General features: G+C 39.1%; 1 protein-coding gene across 2 annotated transcripts; it reads right to left on the bottom strand.

Annotated features, from left to right (window-relative positions):
• Positions 1–891: 891 nt before the first annotated feature.
• mmp23ba (matrix metallopeptidase 23ba) lies at positions 892–14,352 on the bottom strand. 2 transcript variants are annotated; one of them, XM_060882104.1, is made up of 8 exons: positions 14,001–14,352; positions 7,385–7,524; positions 7,109–7,248; positions 4,853–5,020; positions 3,466–3,630; positions 3,070–3,180; positions 1,528–1,654; positions 892–1,395 (listed from the first exon to the last, which is right to left on the bottom strand). In XM_060882104.1, the coding sequence occupies exons 1-8, from the start codon at positions 14,106–14,108 to the stop codon at positions 1,221–1,223; spliced, it is 1,134 nt and encodes a 377-aa protein (XP_060738087.1). In that variant the 5' UTR covers positions 14,109–14,352; the 3' UTR covers positions 892–1,220. The 2 variants fall into 2 exon arrangements, with proteins under 2 accessions (XP_060738087.1, XP_060738088.1); XM_060882105.1 differs by having other exon boundaries at positions 7,385–7,520; positions 14,001–14,335.
• Between the last annotated feature and the right edge of the window lie 135 nt (positions 14,353–14,487).

Below are 14,487 nucleotides of genomic sequence, written 5' to 3' on the forward strand. Positions count from 1 at the left end.
GTCACGGACGCTTAATGATTTGGGAGTTTATAAAGCGGGATGAGAAATAAAGTGCTTTCATTTCCCAGGTATTATATAGCATCGTGTTTCACAGTAGTAGCCCTGACTCACTTGGATGATCGCTGTGGTCTGCCTGTGTTTTTATTTCTTCAGTAGTCACAGTCACTTATGAAATCTTTGAAATTTCTAACAGCTGGTAAACCTTTAAACTGCAATTACCGGTAAATCTCTTTTCGCATGGTCTTTTCCTAAAGAGATCGGTAGCTACTGGCTTCGGTAGATGGGATAGGTTTGTCATTAACTATTCAGCAACCTCGAGACACATTTTTAAGACGGGTTAAAATGACATGTATAATTTTATAAAGTGTGCAGCGGGTGAAAATGTGAAACCTGTTATTGTGAGATTCTGTAAAGCTGAAAATCTGAAGATTTTAGTTTCATACTTTCATACATGGTTAGTCATGTACACATGCCTGTCTTTTAATCGTGTGCCTTTTAGACACTCAATTTCATGTTAACCAAGTGATAAATTCTGGCTATGCAACAGATTTTATGGAAATGTCCTCTATAAACCCCCCCCCCAACTCTCTCTCTCTCTCTCTCTCTCTAAATGATGTACGTACTATGGCTTTCCTTTCATTTTCACCACTAGCTTGAGTGTTTAAACGGTTAATCGGTATCACAAATAGTTTACACCAAAACATTCCAAATAGGAATCTAGCAACTTGCTTCCTTGCATTTACCTTTGATTAGAAAGAATCTAAGAGTTTAAACACGGATATTTGTCTTCCTTTTTTCTCTTGTTTTATAATTTAGGTAGAATTCATGCATCAAGAAGTTTATTTAATTCAGGGGAACTGGTTTTCCAAATGATCCACAAAAATGCCAAACTTCTCAAGAATAAATTTTTTATTTAGAACCTAAGGAAACAAATTTACAAAAAAAAAGGAAGAAAGACAAAAACCCTGACGTCAGAATACTGATAGCTTTTGTATGGATCTAGAGGAAATATGTGCCCGAGTATCTGAGGTTCCATGGTGCCGGGGTGAACGTAAGCCTTTGGTCGTATGTCATTTCTCCTCCTTTTCCTCATATACAGCACTTGATCACAGACTTTTTTTTTTTTATTTTATTTTTTTTAGAGAATGGAGCACTCATCTTGGACAAAACCAGTCTGTGGTTTCCGTCAGTATTTATTTTATTGTAGTCGCTCGACCTGGTCAGAAGCGCACCCGCAGCTTCCACGAATAGGTTGTCAAAACCTTGTTTTTCTTCCGTACGATGCAGGTGTACGTACCCTCGTTGATCGCATTAGCCACGATACTAATGTGATCATCCTTCAGGGTGATGTAGCCAGGGTGAGAGAACTCCAGCAGTTCGCCGTCTTTATACCAGCTACAGAGAGCAAAGTGGTGAAGGTTAGTTAGTGGATGATGAAGGTAAACATTCTTGGTGGACCATTAGATTATGTTTATTGATTGAGTTAGAAATGAAACCCAAAAAAGAAAAAAAAAAAATCACACTCACTCCACTTTTCCTTGCTTTGCTGCGATTTTCTTTCCACAGCGGAAGGTAAGTTTCCTTCCCTCAGCGACCAGCTTGTATTTGGTCCGTGGTGGCTTTGGAGTCGGGGCGACGGTAGGAAAAGGGAACGCTGTTTTGGCATAATGACAATCTCAATCTCAATTACTAAGCACTGACATGCGATGTGGTAACGTCTGCAACGTGTGTATTTTAAAAACATATTCTGGAATTAATCTTCATGTCCTGGAAGCTTATCCAGGTTTCTCAAGGTTTAAGCCAAACTGATCTCCAAAAAAAGAGCAACCACAGACATTGTTAAGTTATGTTTACCCTGAGTTCTGCATATGAATAATCATGTCATCCACATTGTTGGATGTGGAAATATCTGGAAACCTTACCGCCTTATTTCTTGTCGTAACCGCAGATGTTTTGGTCCTGTTCCACACAATGTTGATCATTGTGTGACTGAAGCCCACAAGCCACATGCTGGGATTTCAGTGGCTTGTAATCATGCAAAACATGTTCCCAAAAGACCAGATTTCACCCTGACTGCAATAAGAACCAGACTAGGAACTTGCTATTCTGGTTCTCAGCTTTTTTTTTGCACCAGTCTGGCTTGACATGGAGATATTTTCCCTTAGTGTGGTGTTCTAGCACATTGACCTGTCTCAGAAGTGTTGAATTCCTCAAGATGATCTACTTTACTGAGCCATGACTGAGAATCTTCATCATCTAATTGAAACCACTGACTCTAAAGCATCATTTAAGGCTTTGAAGTGTTCTTTAGGGCTCAATTAAAGCGCAACATGTGAAGTCTCTTATTTCAGTCAGCTAATAAGTTGTTTCTATGTAAACAGCTTGAAACTAGCCGGACTGTTGTTACGGCTGAGATGACGAGATAAACGCAGTAATTTCATCTATCAGTTCCAAACCATGTCGAATGTATATTAGTGAAAGTATGTGTAATTTATCTGAGCTACTTGATCAATATATTATCTGCTGTTTGGGTTAAAAGACGCCATGTTTCCATCTTACCATAAGAAATGCATTGAACTCACGGCCGGCGCTTTCTGAGTTGAGCGCGTCTCGTGTGGCGTGATGATCATGTGTACTAGCCAATCACACTGGATCATCACGTTCATAGTACTATCATTTCTTCATAATACTGTTTTGTGAGGGTTTTTTTTTGTTGTTGTCGTCGTCTTATGACCACAGTGATGATTATGATGATGATTACAAGTCAAAACCTAATGAAAATTTGGTCCTCAAAATGTCTTTCGAGATTTTTAAATCAAAAGGATACACACGTGCCACTGTTGAATTTTGTTGTTGGGAGATTTGCAGGCTTAAACGAACCAAACCTTATTAAATAATTAAGAATTTTTAAAAGCCTTTTGATTGGATTTCTTTCAAATCCACCTGTGAGTATCTTTGCTTCTGGTTAAGGCACAATCAGTGTAACTGAGAGTTGATTGGCTAAGGCAATGGCGAGTTTCACAGAGGATCGGTTTCTGAAGAATTTCCAAAAAACTCGAGCTTTCTTACTGTAACAGAAATCACAGCTGTGGGGGCAGTGCTTTTGCATGAGCCGCCTTTTGCTTTCGCAGTAGCCTTTCCTGGCCCAAGCAGGACAGATAAATAATCTATCCAAACAACCTGCAGGGAGAGACCGAAGAATTAGTAAGGGGAGAACAAGGACATATAACAGAAGCCTTAAATATTCAGAAGTAGATAGACGCTTGCTGTGACTACCTTTGGGGGAATCGAAAGAATTTGTTTTGAGCACGTTTCTGAGAACATTAATATTCCATGCCAAGACACTTCTTCAAAATTACCAAGCATTGAATCATCATGCATTTTTTTTTTTTTTTTTTACAAGACCCTGTCTTGGTGACTCACTGCACACTGTATTAAAAGAAACCAGCTGTTCTGTCTGCGCACCGTAGAGTCGCTGGAGTCCCCAGACGTCGTCCTGCGTTATCAGCTTGCGGCCGGTCAGCGTGGCGTTGAGATGCATTATTGCTGTCGGGTTCTGCGAGTGCATCAGTCCCAGCGCGTGACCGATCTCGTGAGCTGCTACATGCACCAGGTCAGTCAGCCAGACCCCTGTTCAAAAAACAATCACACACCCACACACACTCGTATAAGGTCTAAATGACCTTCCTCGCCAGTCTGTCCAGTGTATACTTGCACATTTTTGGTATTATTAAATTAGGCAATCATGTGGAAACAGCATAAAGTGCATAAAACCACGCTGGGTTCCATTTGAGTCATTCAAAAACAGGAATCTGTGGCTGTCTTGGGCACAGGATTGAAACGGTGTAATCTCTAGAGACCCGTCACTAACAGCCATGCGTCGGTCGAAGTCACTGAAATCTTCCATCATTTTGCTGTTTGCTGAGAACTTCAATCGACGCTCATGATCAGTATCTGGATGATTTTATGTATTCTACTATCACATGTCTGGCTGTTTGGATAACTATACTGTATGCATGATGAGCAGACTCCTAAATAAGTGCCTGCCTGCCTCCACACTCACAGCTGCTTAATAATACAAGACACCTAGACTTTTTAAATAAGAGATGACATTGCGCTTGACCTATACTGCACTCTCGGTGAGGGTTTTTTCATGGATCATGTTAGCATTCTAAAATGGATCCACTTGGAAGAAAACATTATCTTCTAGGATCCTGTGAATTTCTACCCCCAGAGGGACAAACCAAAAGGGTTCTTGTATTAAGAGAATATTACGGTCGATCAAAAGTCTTCATCCGTCCGTGTGATTTAGTCTCATTATGAACTATTTAGAATGGATTTGCCTGTGGGGACGTTTTCTTCTCCAATAAATGTCAACAGAGAGGCTCTGAACTGATGCCCAAGGCCTTTGATTCAAATCCATTACAGACTGCTTTGATGTTTTTGTTTTTTTCTTTAGCTTGAGCACATTAACTGCTGCGTGGTCCCTGAGCTGAGATTACAGATTTGTTTAATATTAATTCACCCTTTTCTGCCAGCGACATTTACATCAACAACTCCTACTCCAAGGGCATCCACACAGCCAAGATGTGGAAAAACAGCAATTATGCCACATGCTCTGTGGCTTTTGTAGTGAATGTTTAATCTTTTCCTACTTGGAGGTAAATTGCTTGTGCTGGAAATGTAGCATTTACGAGAAAAGGAGTCTGAGAGATAAAATAAATAAATAAATAAATCTGGGCTAAATACTTGTGAAGCTGTGGTGTTGAATTGTTTAAACAAAGGCCCGAGAATGAGATCTGAAACTGATGTACGTGATGATGGAGGAGTTTTTGATTGAAAAATCACTGGCCTTTCTTCCAGCTGAAGCGCATGTTCCCCAAAATCCAGTACTCGTCATCGTCGAAGTGGATCTCTCCGGTAGGAGGGAAGAAAGCGTGAGCCAGTTCACCTGTGATGCCATCAAAACAGTGATGCAGGTAGGACTGCAGACAATCTGTGTGATTTACTGGGTAGAAGCCTGCCAAAAGAAACAGAGCGCTTGTTTTCTTAACTCGTGATCAGACCGATGAATATCGACGATTGACCTCGGATCGACACGACGTCGAAGGCCCTTAGGAACATAAACTTAAAGGAGTCCTCAATTTTACTAACTTTCAACATCTCCCAGAAGTTCACGTAATTTCTAATTTCTCTGACACGTACTTTTGAAAATCCACATTTCTTTTGGTCCGGAACGTCCAACGTGTTGCCAAACGTCCATTAAAACCCACTAAAAGCAATCCGTTGGGCCGCATATTGTTTTTATTAGTATTTTAATGTTAATAGGTTTTTACGTGGGTGAGCCTGGCAGAGACACGAGCCCAATTTACCTCTCATTTCCATCCTAAATTAGGATTTACCTAATCTGAATGAATTCAACATGGGTATTAAAAGATAGATTTTAACCCAGAATGTGTGGAGACCTGGGAAATCCCTTTTGTCTAGTGAAATTGGTAACCCCTCGACTCTGAAAGACACCAGTCATTCTCAGCATTTACAAACTAATCTACTTTTGAGGGGGAAAAAACTTTACAGCCCAATTTTAAAGAATCTTTTTTTTTACCGGTTTTAGTCTCATCCCTGGAGCTCAAAGTCGCTTTAAAACGAGTCGCATCACAATGTCGTCTCTTCGATCCTCCCTGTTCACTGTTCCATAAGTGAATAAACAATCCCAGATTCAGTCAGTCAGAAATGTTAAAGTGATTTTTTTTTCTAGTTTTATAGCCATTTTGACAGCTAGTTTGATTTGGATTTTGATGCGTTTACCAATATGTTTTGCTATACTGGATTTGGCAGAAAGCCAAAGGCAAAGCAACCTAATTAAAGACATTACTGTTATTTTGGTTTAAAAATTAAATAATTAAATATGCTTTCTTAAAAAAAAAAAAACTCAATTTGGGTCGAACCTGATCATTTGTTTATTCTCTTGTATGTCATTTTTGCCTTTTTTCCTCCCTGAACTTTTTTTCCCAGCCTGCCACATGTGAGCATATTTAGTTCATGTTAATATTCATCATTAACAATCAATGATCTCAGAGGTCTGGTGCAAATCATTTCCAGTTCATTTGTTTAAAACGAGCCAATAGCGGCTAAGGTTCTGTGTTCGTGTCCGAGAGTCCATAACTGTCATCTCTTTGGGGCCCTTGAGCAAAGGCCCTTAACGAGACATTATGCTACTTTTGTCCAACTTGCATTTGTGCCTAGCCACAAATATGTTGGCCTCCTAACGAAGAATACAACAGCAAAGATGGGGCACGAAATCTGGACTTGATCCGCATTTCTGTCACTAAAGTGATTTAGAGCCATTTCAAATGAATGGAACTAATTATACCCTGTTCACTTGTGTTTGGTTGTGAGAGTTTCCAGACATGATACGTTAACAAATGATGTCTGCAATCAAGGCCAGGAATTTAGGTGAGCATTCCCTGAGAGAAATCTGCTTCACTATTTTTTTACGATACGCTCTGCTCTCGTTGCTGTAATGGTTTGTTAAACGAAACTGCATCTTGGATTAGTCATAAATATACATCTCAATTATACAAATCACAAAGAAGACAGAGGGTGTGTTGGGTCACCTGTGTCGTACAGTCGCGTCACGGAAATTAGAGCAAAACTTTGGAGGAAAATTTATCCTGATTTATTGCCGATTCGGGTAAAAATCAAGCCTTTTTGGCCGCAACTTTCACAAAACCTGAACATATAGCGCTTAAAGTATAAATGGATAAATAATTGTTACAGACTGCTGTTTTTAAAAATACATAAATGTTCCTTATCACATCACAAAATCAGCCTTATAATCCAGGCACATTATAAAACCTTCTTATATTGTACATTATAAAGGATATTTTTGTTGTTTTGTTGTTGCATATTATAAGGTTTTGTGTTGTGTTGTCTTGAGCAAACTGGGACATCAGTGTTCAACAGGAAGAGTGTAGTTTTATAAACACTGATGATGTAGAATTACAAATTAGCACACATTTGTCATTGTTAATTCTGTGCTTAATGTACGTCTCTCCGTTAAATGGCTTCGGTTTTAAAAGCCTTTTTAAAAGCCGCATGCTCATACCGATTTTGATGTCAGCTTCGTCATCGTCGGGCACCTCTCTAAAGCTGAAAGGAGACACGTCGCTCCACATGGCAAAAGCCTTGGCGATTCCGCGGCGCGTGTCGCTGGCATTCATCAGGTTCCTCGGAAATGACAGCAGTCTGCAGAAGGAATCGTAAGCGTTAAGAAATCTCAACCGCCGGATCTTCCTTCAAATGGAACCTCTTGTTTATGTATTAATATTAAGAAGTTCTCACTGACTTTTTTACATAATGCTAAATCAAACAGCTTGCGTACTTGTAAGTTAGCTTGAATTTGTCCCACTTGAGTTTCTCCGGCGTCAGAGTGTAGCGCTTGTTCCTGGATAGGTGAAGCACGTGAGACCGGGCGTCTTTGCGGATCCCAATGATCAAAACGCCAGACATGTGAGCTTCTTCCTTGGACAAAAAAATCTCAGATTATCCAAATGGAAAAAGCCTGTGACACGTTTGCTCCGATACGCGTGACTCGTCTCCTGATACAGTTTTATATTTGATACAGACTCCTCTAATAGCTTGAAGGGCTTGTTAACCAGAAGCACATCTTGAAGGAGTTAGTCAAATAGATTTGATTTTGAAGTATGCAAACAGACGGAAGCTTTATTTAAGAAATGTTACGTAACCCTTTGGATTGTGTGACTTGTCATTCTGCCTGAAAACCTGCATTATGTCCAGTGGGAGTTACAGTGAATGTGTTGAAACAATGTGGGAAATAAAATCATTCCTTTGGATATTTACTGGATATTTAGTGACAACTTTTTTTTTTTTTTTTTTAATAAGGTCACATTGTCTTTTATGTAGTATTATGAATCTCGCAGGGGCCGCATTAAAAGTACATCAGACTCTGTATTTCACTGTATACATAAAGCTGAAAGCGTTCTCCAATATATCCACCATCATTAATTGCTGACATTCTAGATACTAGAGTTAACATGTTAGGAATAAAACATAACATGGCCTACGTGCTGCAGTAGGAAAATAATCAGTTAAAGGTTCTCAACCTTTTTCTTATTACAGCATGTTAAGAGGTTTTTGTTATTATTATTATTATTATTATTATTATTATTATTGTTCTTATGGCAGCAATTTGAAAAAAAATCCATTTTATTTTATTTTAGTTATATGTAAAATACATTTTTAAAAAAATCTTGAAAATTTTTTTTTAGAATTTAAAAAAGTGACTGCATCCTGAGCAAAGGAAAGATTATTTCATATTTCTCATTATGCAGACATTATGTAACATAAAGCCTGAGGTATATTTATTCATTTTAAGCTTAAATATTGGCTACTTTCTAGATATAAACACTTGAAATAAGCTATCTGTCGACTGAATAAGACGATGTGATTTAATGCATCACTCTCCTGACCAGGCAGTTACTAAGGATGCATGAAAGAATGCTATAGATTTAAGTACAAGGTGAAAAAGCTCTCGCTGGTACAACTGATGTAAACTGATTTTCCCTGTGAACCTTTCTGGCAAGAAGGAAAAAAAAAAGCATATTGTCAGTCATAGGAATATTCGTGTTTACAAATAGAGGTCATGCTAAAATACAGTAAAAGTATACAGCACGAATAAATGATTTTTTTTAATTTAGCGGCTAATAAATATAAAACCATCCTGCGAGCTGTGTAATATGGCACTCGTAGACAGATACAGCATGCACAAAACAGGAGCTTCCTCGACTCTACAGCACAGACACGCCGGCCCAGACGTGGTATTAAACCGAGATGAATTATTGAAGCGTTCTTCCAGCCAGCCAGCACAAGCCCTGCGACAGTCTGCTGTAATGAAAGACATTCATAAAGGATACTGCTACAACTGAAACATCTACCGCAGAGTTACAACCTCTGCAGTTAGCGTGCATGTTTGAATCGGTGCTCTACACGTGGCTCTTATGTAACTCTCCGAGGATGACAGTCGAAAATTCTGGTGGCTTTGTCATTTCACAAGCTGGCAAGCTTAACTTTGGAACAAGCAGGGGAAATAAAAATTTTTGATCACAGTTCTCCACTGGAACAGTCCCCACTATGGCCTCTCACATATGCGCTAGACATTCCATAAAAGGCAAATGACTTTCAACTTTTACTCAGCAGGTATAAAAGCAAAGAACATTTTTCCGGATGTTTTTTCAGGAAACTATATATTTTTTTAAGGATACAAGTGAAGTAAAATCTCCTTCGCTTCTTTTGTTTTTGTTTGTTTGTTTGTATAACTTGTGTTCTAGAGATAAAGTAACCTAATTCTTGAAAGTCCTCTACATTGGAACACACATCACACATCACAGTTAGCCAGAAAATTGTCTGGGTTAAAAGTTTACAGACTTGGAATGAAACGTCAAGCTCTTCCACATTTTACAAAAGAACTCCATGCTAGATGAAGAGTAACGCAGAAACAATGTCTATATGTGTTGCAACGTGCGATGATGAACTTTCCATTATGCTAATCCCCTGGTCAATATAACCCATCTGGATTTCTTGTACAAACTGATAACAGCAGTTTATAGAGAAAGAGAGAAGACAGACGGCTTTTTTTTTTTGGGCCAGTGTTGGAGAGGAGACATTCCTGAGTGGAAACAGTCCCAAAACAGGCCATGTAGCCTGGCTTTATATCACATGCTTTTTCAGGCTTGTTGTTATAAGCTGCACTCTTGGCAGACACCTTCTCTTTTTTTCTAAAAAAAAGTAAATGGAAAATGACATCCGAAGTCCAAGGCAAGCGTGGCAGTGTCCGGACCCTCGAACGATGGCGGGTTTACTTTACTGGACCGGCTTGGATTGCAGCACAAAATGTTGTATGCTGTAGGTTTTTTTTTTTGTCTCATTCAGGCTAGTAGTGTTTATTTCATGAACTGTACAGGGGAACAATTTGCAAAACCTTGAATCTTGAATGTCAAAATATCATCAGATCAGGTGATATTTCTTTTCTCATCCCCTCTAATCTTCAGAAGCTGTCCAATTTCTGTGAGCCTGTGTCCAGAATAGAGTGTTCTTAGCTGACTGGAGTGGAAACCGATGTGATCTTCTGCTGTTGAAGCCCCATGATTATATGAGTTACAGTAGCCTTAGCTTGATACAGTCTGGCAGTTCTCATTTCTGGCTGGTTACTGGATGTTTTTTGTTGTTTATTTTTTGCACCAGTTTGTATAAACACTAGAAACTGTTGTGCTTGAAATCCCAGGAGATCCGCAGTCCTGAAATATTTTCATTGATCAGGCAATCTGTCGTACGCTGAAGGGTTTATTTTGTGTGCTATTCAGACTTGTAGCATTTGTGTCATGAACTGCACAGAGGAACAAATTGCAAAACCTTGAATGTCAAACTAATAATATCATACAGCCAACTAACTTTTTTTTTTCCAATCCACTTCAATCTTCAGAAACTGTCCAAATTCTGTGAGCCTGTATCCAGTGGAGCCAAACTGCAATGTCTTCGCCTTGTGCATTCGGACATGTTTTTCTGTCTGGTTGTTTACCTCTGACCTTCTTCATCAAGTCATTTCACCAACAGAATCGCCAGGCACTGGATGTTTTTTCACCATTTTGTGCAAACTATAGAAATCCATTCTGAAATACTTATTCAGAAAACCAGCTCATCTGGACCAAAAACATGGCCCAAACCTTTGACGTGTATCTGCATGATTTGATGCACTGTTCTGCGACCACATGACTAGTTTAATTGGCTAATTGTATGAATGAGCCAGTGTACGAGCCAATTGTCCATCAGCGTATACAATTGAAAAAAGATATCTGGCTCAATATGTTAAGTAACTCATTCTAGGAAAGTGGATATATTTGAATAGGAGTTGCATGATGCCAGGCTATCTTTTATCTAATTGTAGTAAGCCAAGCTAACTGATTTTGAGTTACGATTTCAAAGACTTTTCCGTGCTTATATGAACAGCTCCTTTAGCTCTATATTGTAAGTCAGGATTCTAGTATGTATGATGTACTAGGATTCAGAACCCCATGCCGGATTTTGCTTCCTAAATGCTTTAAACACATTTCACTACTTTAAACACATTTCACTAGTATTTCTCTGTATGATTGTGTGTGTAAAAAAAAAATTCTATTAAAATTTAATCAAAAGGATGGAGCCAACTTTGGAAAATCTGTTCTGAAACACCACCTGAAAAGCAGTTTCTTGTTTATCCAAGACAAAACAGTCTATTATAGGCTGAGCAGATTCAGCCTGGGGAATTAAAGAATGGTTTGAAAGTACCAGAGTCTTGGCATGTGCTGCTCAAACCGAGCACCGAATAGTGCGACTACTTCACAGACCTTCTTGTCATAAACTCAGAAACCACTAAACCTGAACCTGACATTACACTTGACTCAAGCAGTGTTTACCGTCACAGATCTTAAACAAAATCGCTCGACGTCAGCATCTACAAAAGTCTTTCCATATGGACCTGACAGTCTTTACAGTCTTTACCAATTTAGTAGAAGTTTGGTTAACGGTTTCTCTTGGTGTCTAGTTGGACTAAAGGAAGGAAAAGCTATTTTTGAAGCAATTAAATTAGTGAACTAGAACATTGGTGAATGATTAGTCACAGCAGTGATATGAAAAGCTTTGAGTTCAAATCCTAAATCCTTAAAACTTCACATACCACCACTGGGGAACTTGAGCAGAACCTGTAACTTTTTGACTGTCAGCTATACCTAAGCTACTTTGGATAAAAATTTTCGGCCAGATGTTTAAGATAAAATGCTCATGCTATCATAGCTTTTCATATTTAAGCAATAAATTGTGATGGGTGCATATTAGATTAGTGTTTACAATTTTTTTTTACTGGTGTATCATTCATGTATTATTTTCTTTTATTAACGACATACCTATCTTGTTTTACAGTTGTTACTGAATATGCTTCAAGTAGACTCACTGAACAATAAGCTGGGATTTGGGTGGCTTTGCTTACTGATTCCAATGAATGCAGCTTTTACATGAGTCATACTGTACACGAATGTAATAAATATGTCTTTTGTTAACCCTTAGCAACGATTGATGATGATGCAAAGAAACAAAGACGGAGATTTTAGAAATGAATGAAAGATTTCTATCCTGATGGGACTGGTCTGTAACAGGATGACTCCACCCCATCTACAGGGAAGGAGACCTCACTGAATGGCTTGATGAGGAGAACAATTGTGTTAATCACAGGCTATGACATTCACCATCACCAGATCTCAATCCAGTTATATACCTATGGCAGATTTTGAACTGACGGATTAGACAGCGCTTTCTACCACCATCATTAAAACACCACGTCAGGAAATACCTTTTGAAAGAATGGTGTTCTACCCTAAAGGACTTTAATATACAAATCTTGAACACTGGACTTACATGTAATAAATGTTAATCTTTAAACATCGTACTTTTAAATTTTTTATATCCGCTTGCTCCTCCAGTGTCAGAAGAACTCCTCCATTTCAGTTTTAAAGCTGAATTAAACCCTCTTGCTTGTATTAATTCCTTATTTGTCCTATGTCCTTAAATTTGTCCTGGTAGGCATCATGGTAGCCTTGTCCATCCTCCATCATTTAGTCTTTTACTCTGTTCCTTTATTTGCTACTCACTCACTCTCACTCACTCACTCTCTCACACTCATTTTCTACCGCTTATCCGAACTACCTCGGGTCACGGGGAGCCTGTGCCTATCTCAAGCGTCATCAGGCATCAAGGCAGGATACACCCTGGACGGAGTGCCAACCCATCGCAGGGCACACACACACTCTCATTCACTCGTGCAATCACACACTACGGACAATTTTCCAGAGATGCCAATCAACCTACCATGCATGTCTTTGGACCGGGGGAGGAAACCAGAGTACCCGGAGGAAACCCCCGAGGCACGGGGAGAACATGCAAACTCCACACACACAAGGCGGAGGCGGGAATCGAACCCCCAACCCTGGAGGTGTGAGGCGAACGTGCTAACCACTAAGCCACCGTGCCCCCCTTTATTTGCTATACAGTATAAAGGAAATTTATTCTATACGTTCCGATTCCTGTTTGTCGTATTTTTTCATTTTATCAGACTTGTTCTGCACTAATTCAGATTTTTTCTTTGTCATATTATTATTACTACTACCATTATGTCCATTCCACATATTTCTGATGTTCGTGTATTTCTCCTGGTACTAAACTTTGTACATTATTTTTGTTCATACTTATGTACATCACTGGATGTAGCCATTTTTCTATTATACCTCTTCCATATTGCTCTATCATGATCTATCATTGATCATGCAGCATCTACATCATATTTAGACTGTATATATTTAGAATCAGATATATATATATATATATATATATATATATATATACAAATCTCATTACTGTATCAACGAATCTATTGCTTACTTTCCTACCTTTTTTATTAGTATCATTTCTGTTACACCTATACACAAGGGAAAATGCAATATGAAAACATTTCTCATCAGAACATGTTTGTGTTGCTATACAAGAAGAAAGAGCGTGAAAGGAACTTAAACTATAGAATGAATATAAATAATAGAGCAGTGGATAAAGAGCCTGACGCAAAGCTTAGAGATTTGACACTCAGCTCAGGTGTGAATGGGGTTATTGATGATCTATTCACGGTTTTGAGAAAACATGCTCAGATGATATTTGGATGTACGCAAATATGTTAATCTAATTCAATTCCATCACTTGGAACTGAATCAAACAAACAAAACAAAAAAAAAAGCCATGCACAGAAAAGCTCCCTGACTCGTGCAGTGTCTAAGGAACAAGTCTCTTTATTTGGACCTTAGAGCTGACTGTCATTCAGACTCCGGTGCCATAGCCCTTTAACACGAAAGAGTTTTTAATGTGAAGTCTTGCAGTAAAGCGCGAAAAACAAACTCACAGCTTACCTCAAACATCCAGGCAGGAAAAGCTGCGGCTTGCTGCATGGCCGCTAAACACACGCCGAGTAGCCCGAGAGCCACAGCCAGAGCCAACTCTCCCTTTCCCCGCACCATGTCTCCGTCCAAAACTGTACCCGCAAACAGCACGTGCTCAACTTCTCCACCATCTATTCCTCTTTCATTCCACTGCTTTCCATCTGACCTGCGAATTTGTCCGGGTTTGTCCTGCTCGATGGATAGAGTGCAGAAGTGTTCAACGCTTCTTTCTCCTCAGCCTGATGCGACTGGCTGTGCTCCAAACTGTGGAGCTGCACTTTTTCTTTTTTTTTTTCCCCCCCTTTCAGCACACCTCCGCGGTTTCACATTACTCCAACTGAGATCAGAAGTATTTGGAAAGGAAAGCAGCTGTAGACTACTATATTGAAATCCAGCCAGGATTTAATCAGATCTTCCGGCTTCAGTTATATATGCTGTTTTCATTACTTCTATACTA

This window comes from Tachysurus vachellii, chromosome 11, assembly GCF_030014155.1.
Source record: "Tachysurus vachellii isolate PV-2020 chromosome 11, HZAU_Pvac_v1, whole genome shotgun sequence".
Classification (NCBI taxonomy): domain Eukaryota; kingdom Metazoa; phylum Chordata; class Actinopteri; order Siluriformes; family Bagridae; genus Tachysurus; species Tachysurus vachellii.

What these genes read in the sequence shown, in the direction of transcription:
- mmp23ba (XM_060882104.1), bottom strand. Translation starts at nt 14,108, where the DNA reads ATGGTGCGGGGAAAGGGAGAGTTGGCTCTGGCTGTGGCTCTCGGGCTA. An exon ending in CGAAGCTGACATCAAAATCG is followed by an intron (nt 5,021 to 7,108) that starts GTATGAGCATGC and finishes TTCTTTTGGCAG; the next exon opens with GCTTCTACCCAGTAAATCAC. An exon ending in GCGCTTCAGCTGGAAGAAAG is followed by an intron (nt 3,631 to 4,852) that starts GCCAGTGATTTT and finishes TTTTTTGAACAG; the next exon opens with GGGTCTGGCTGACTGACCTG.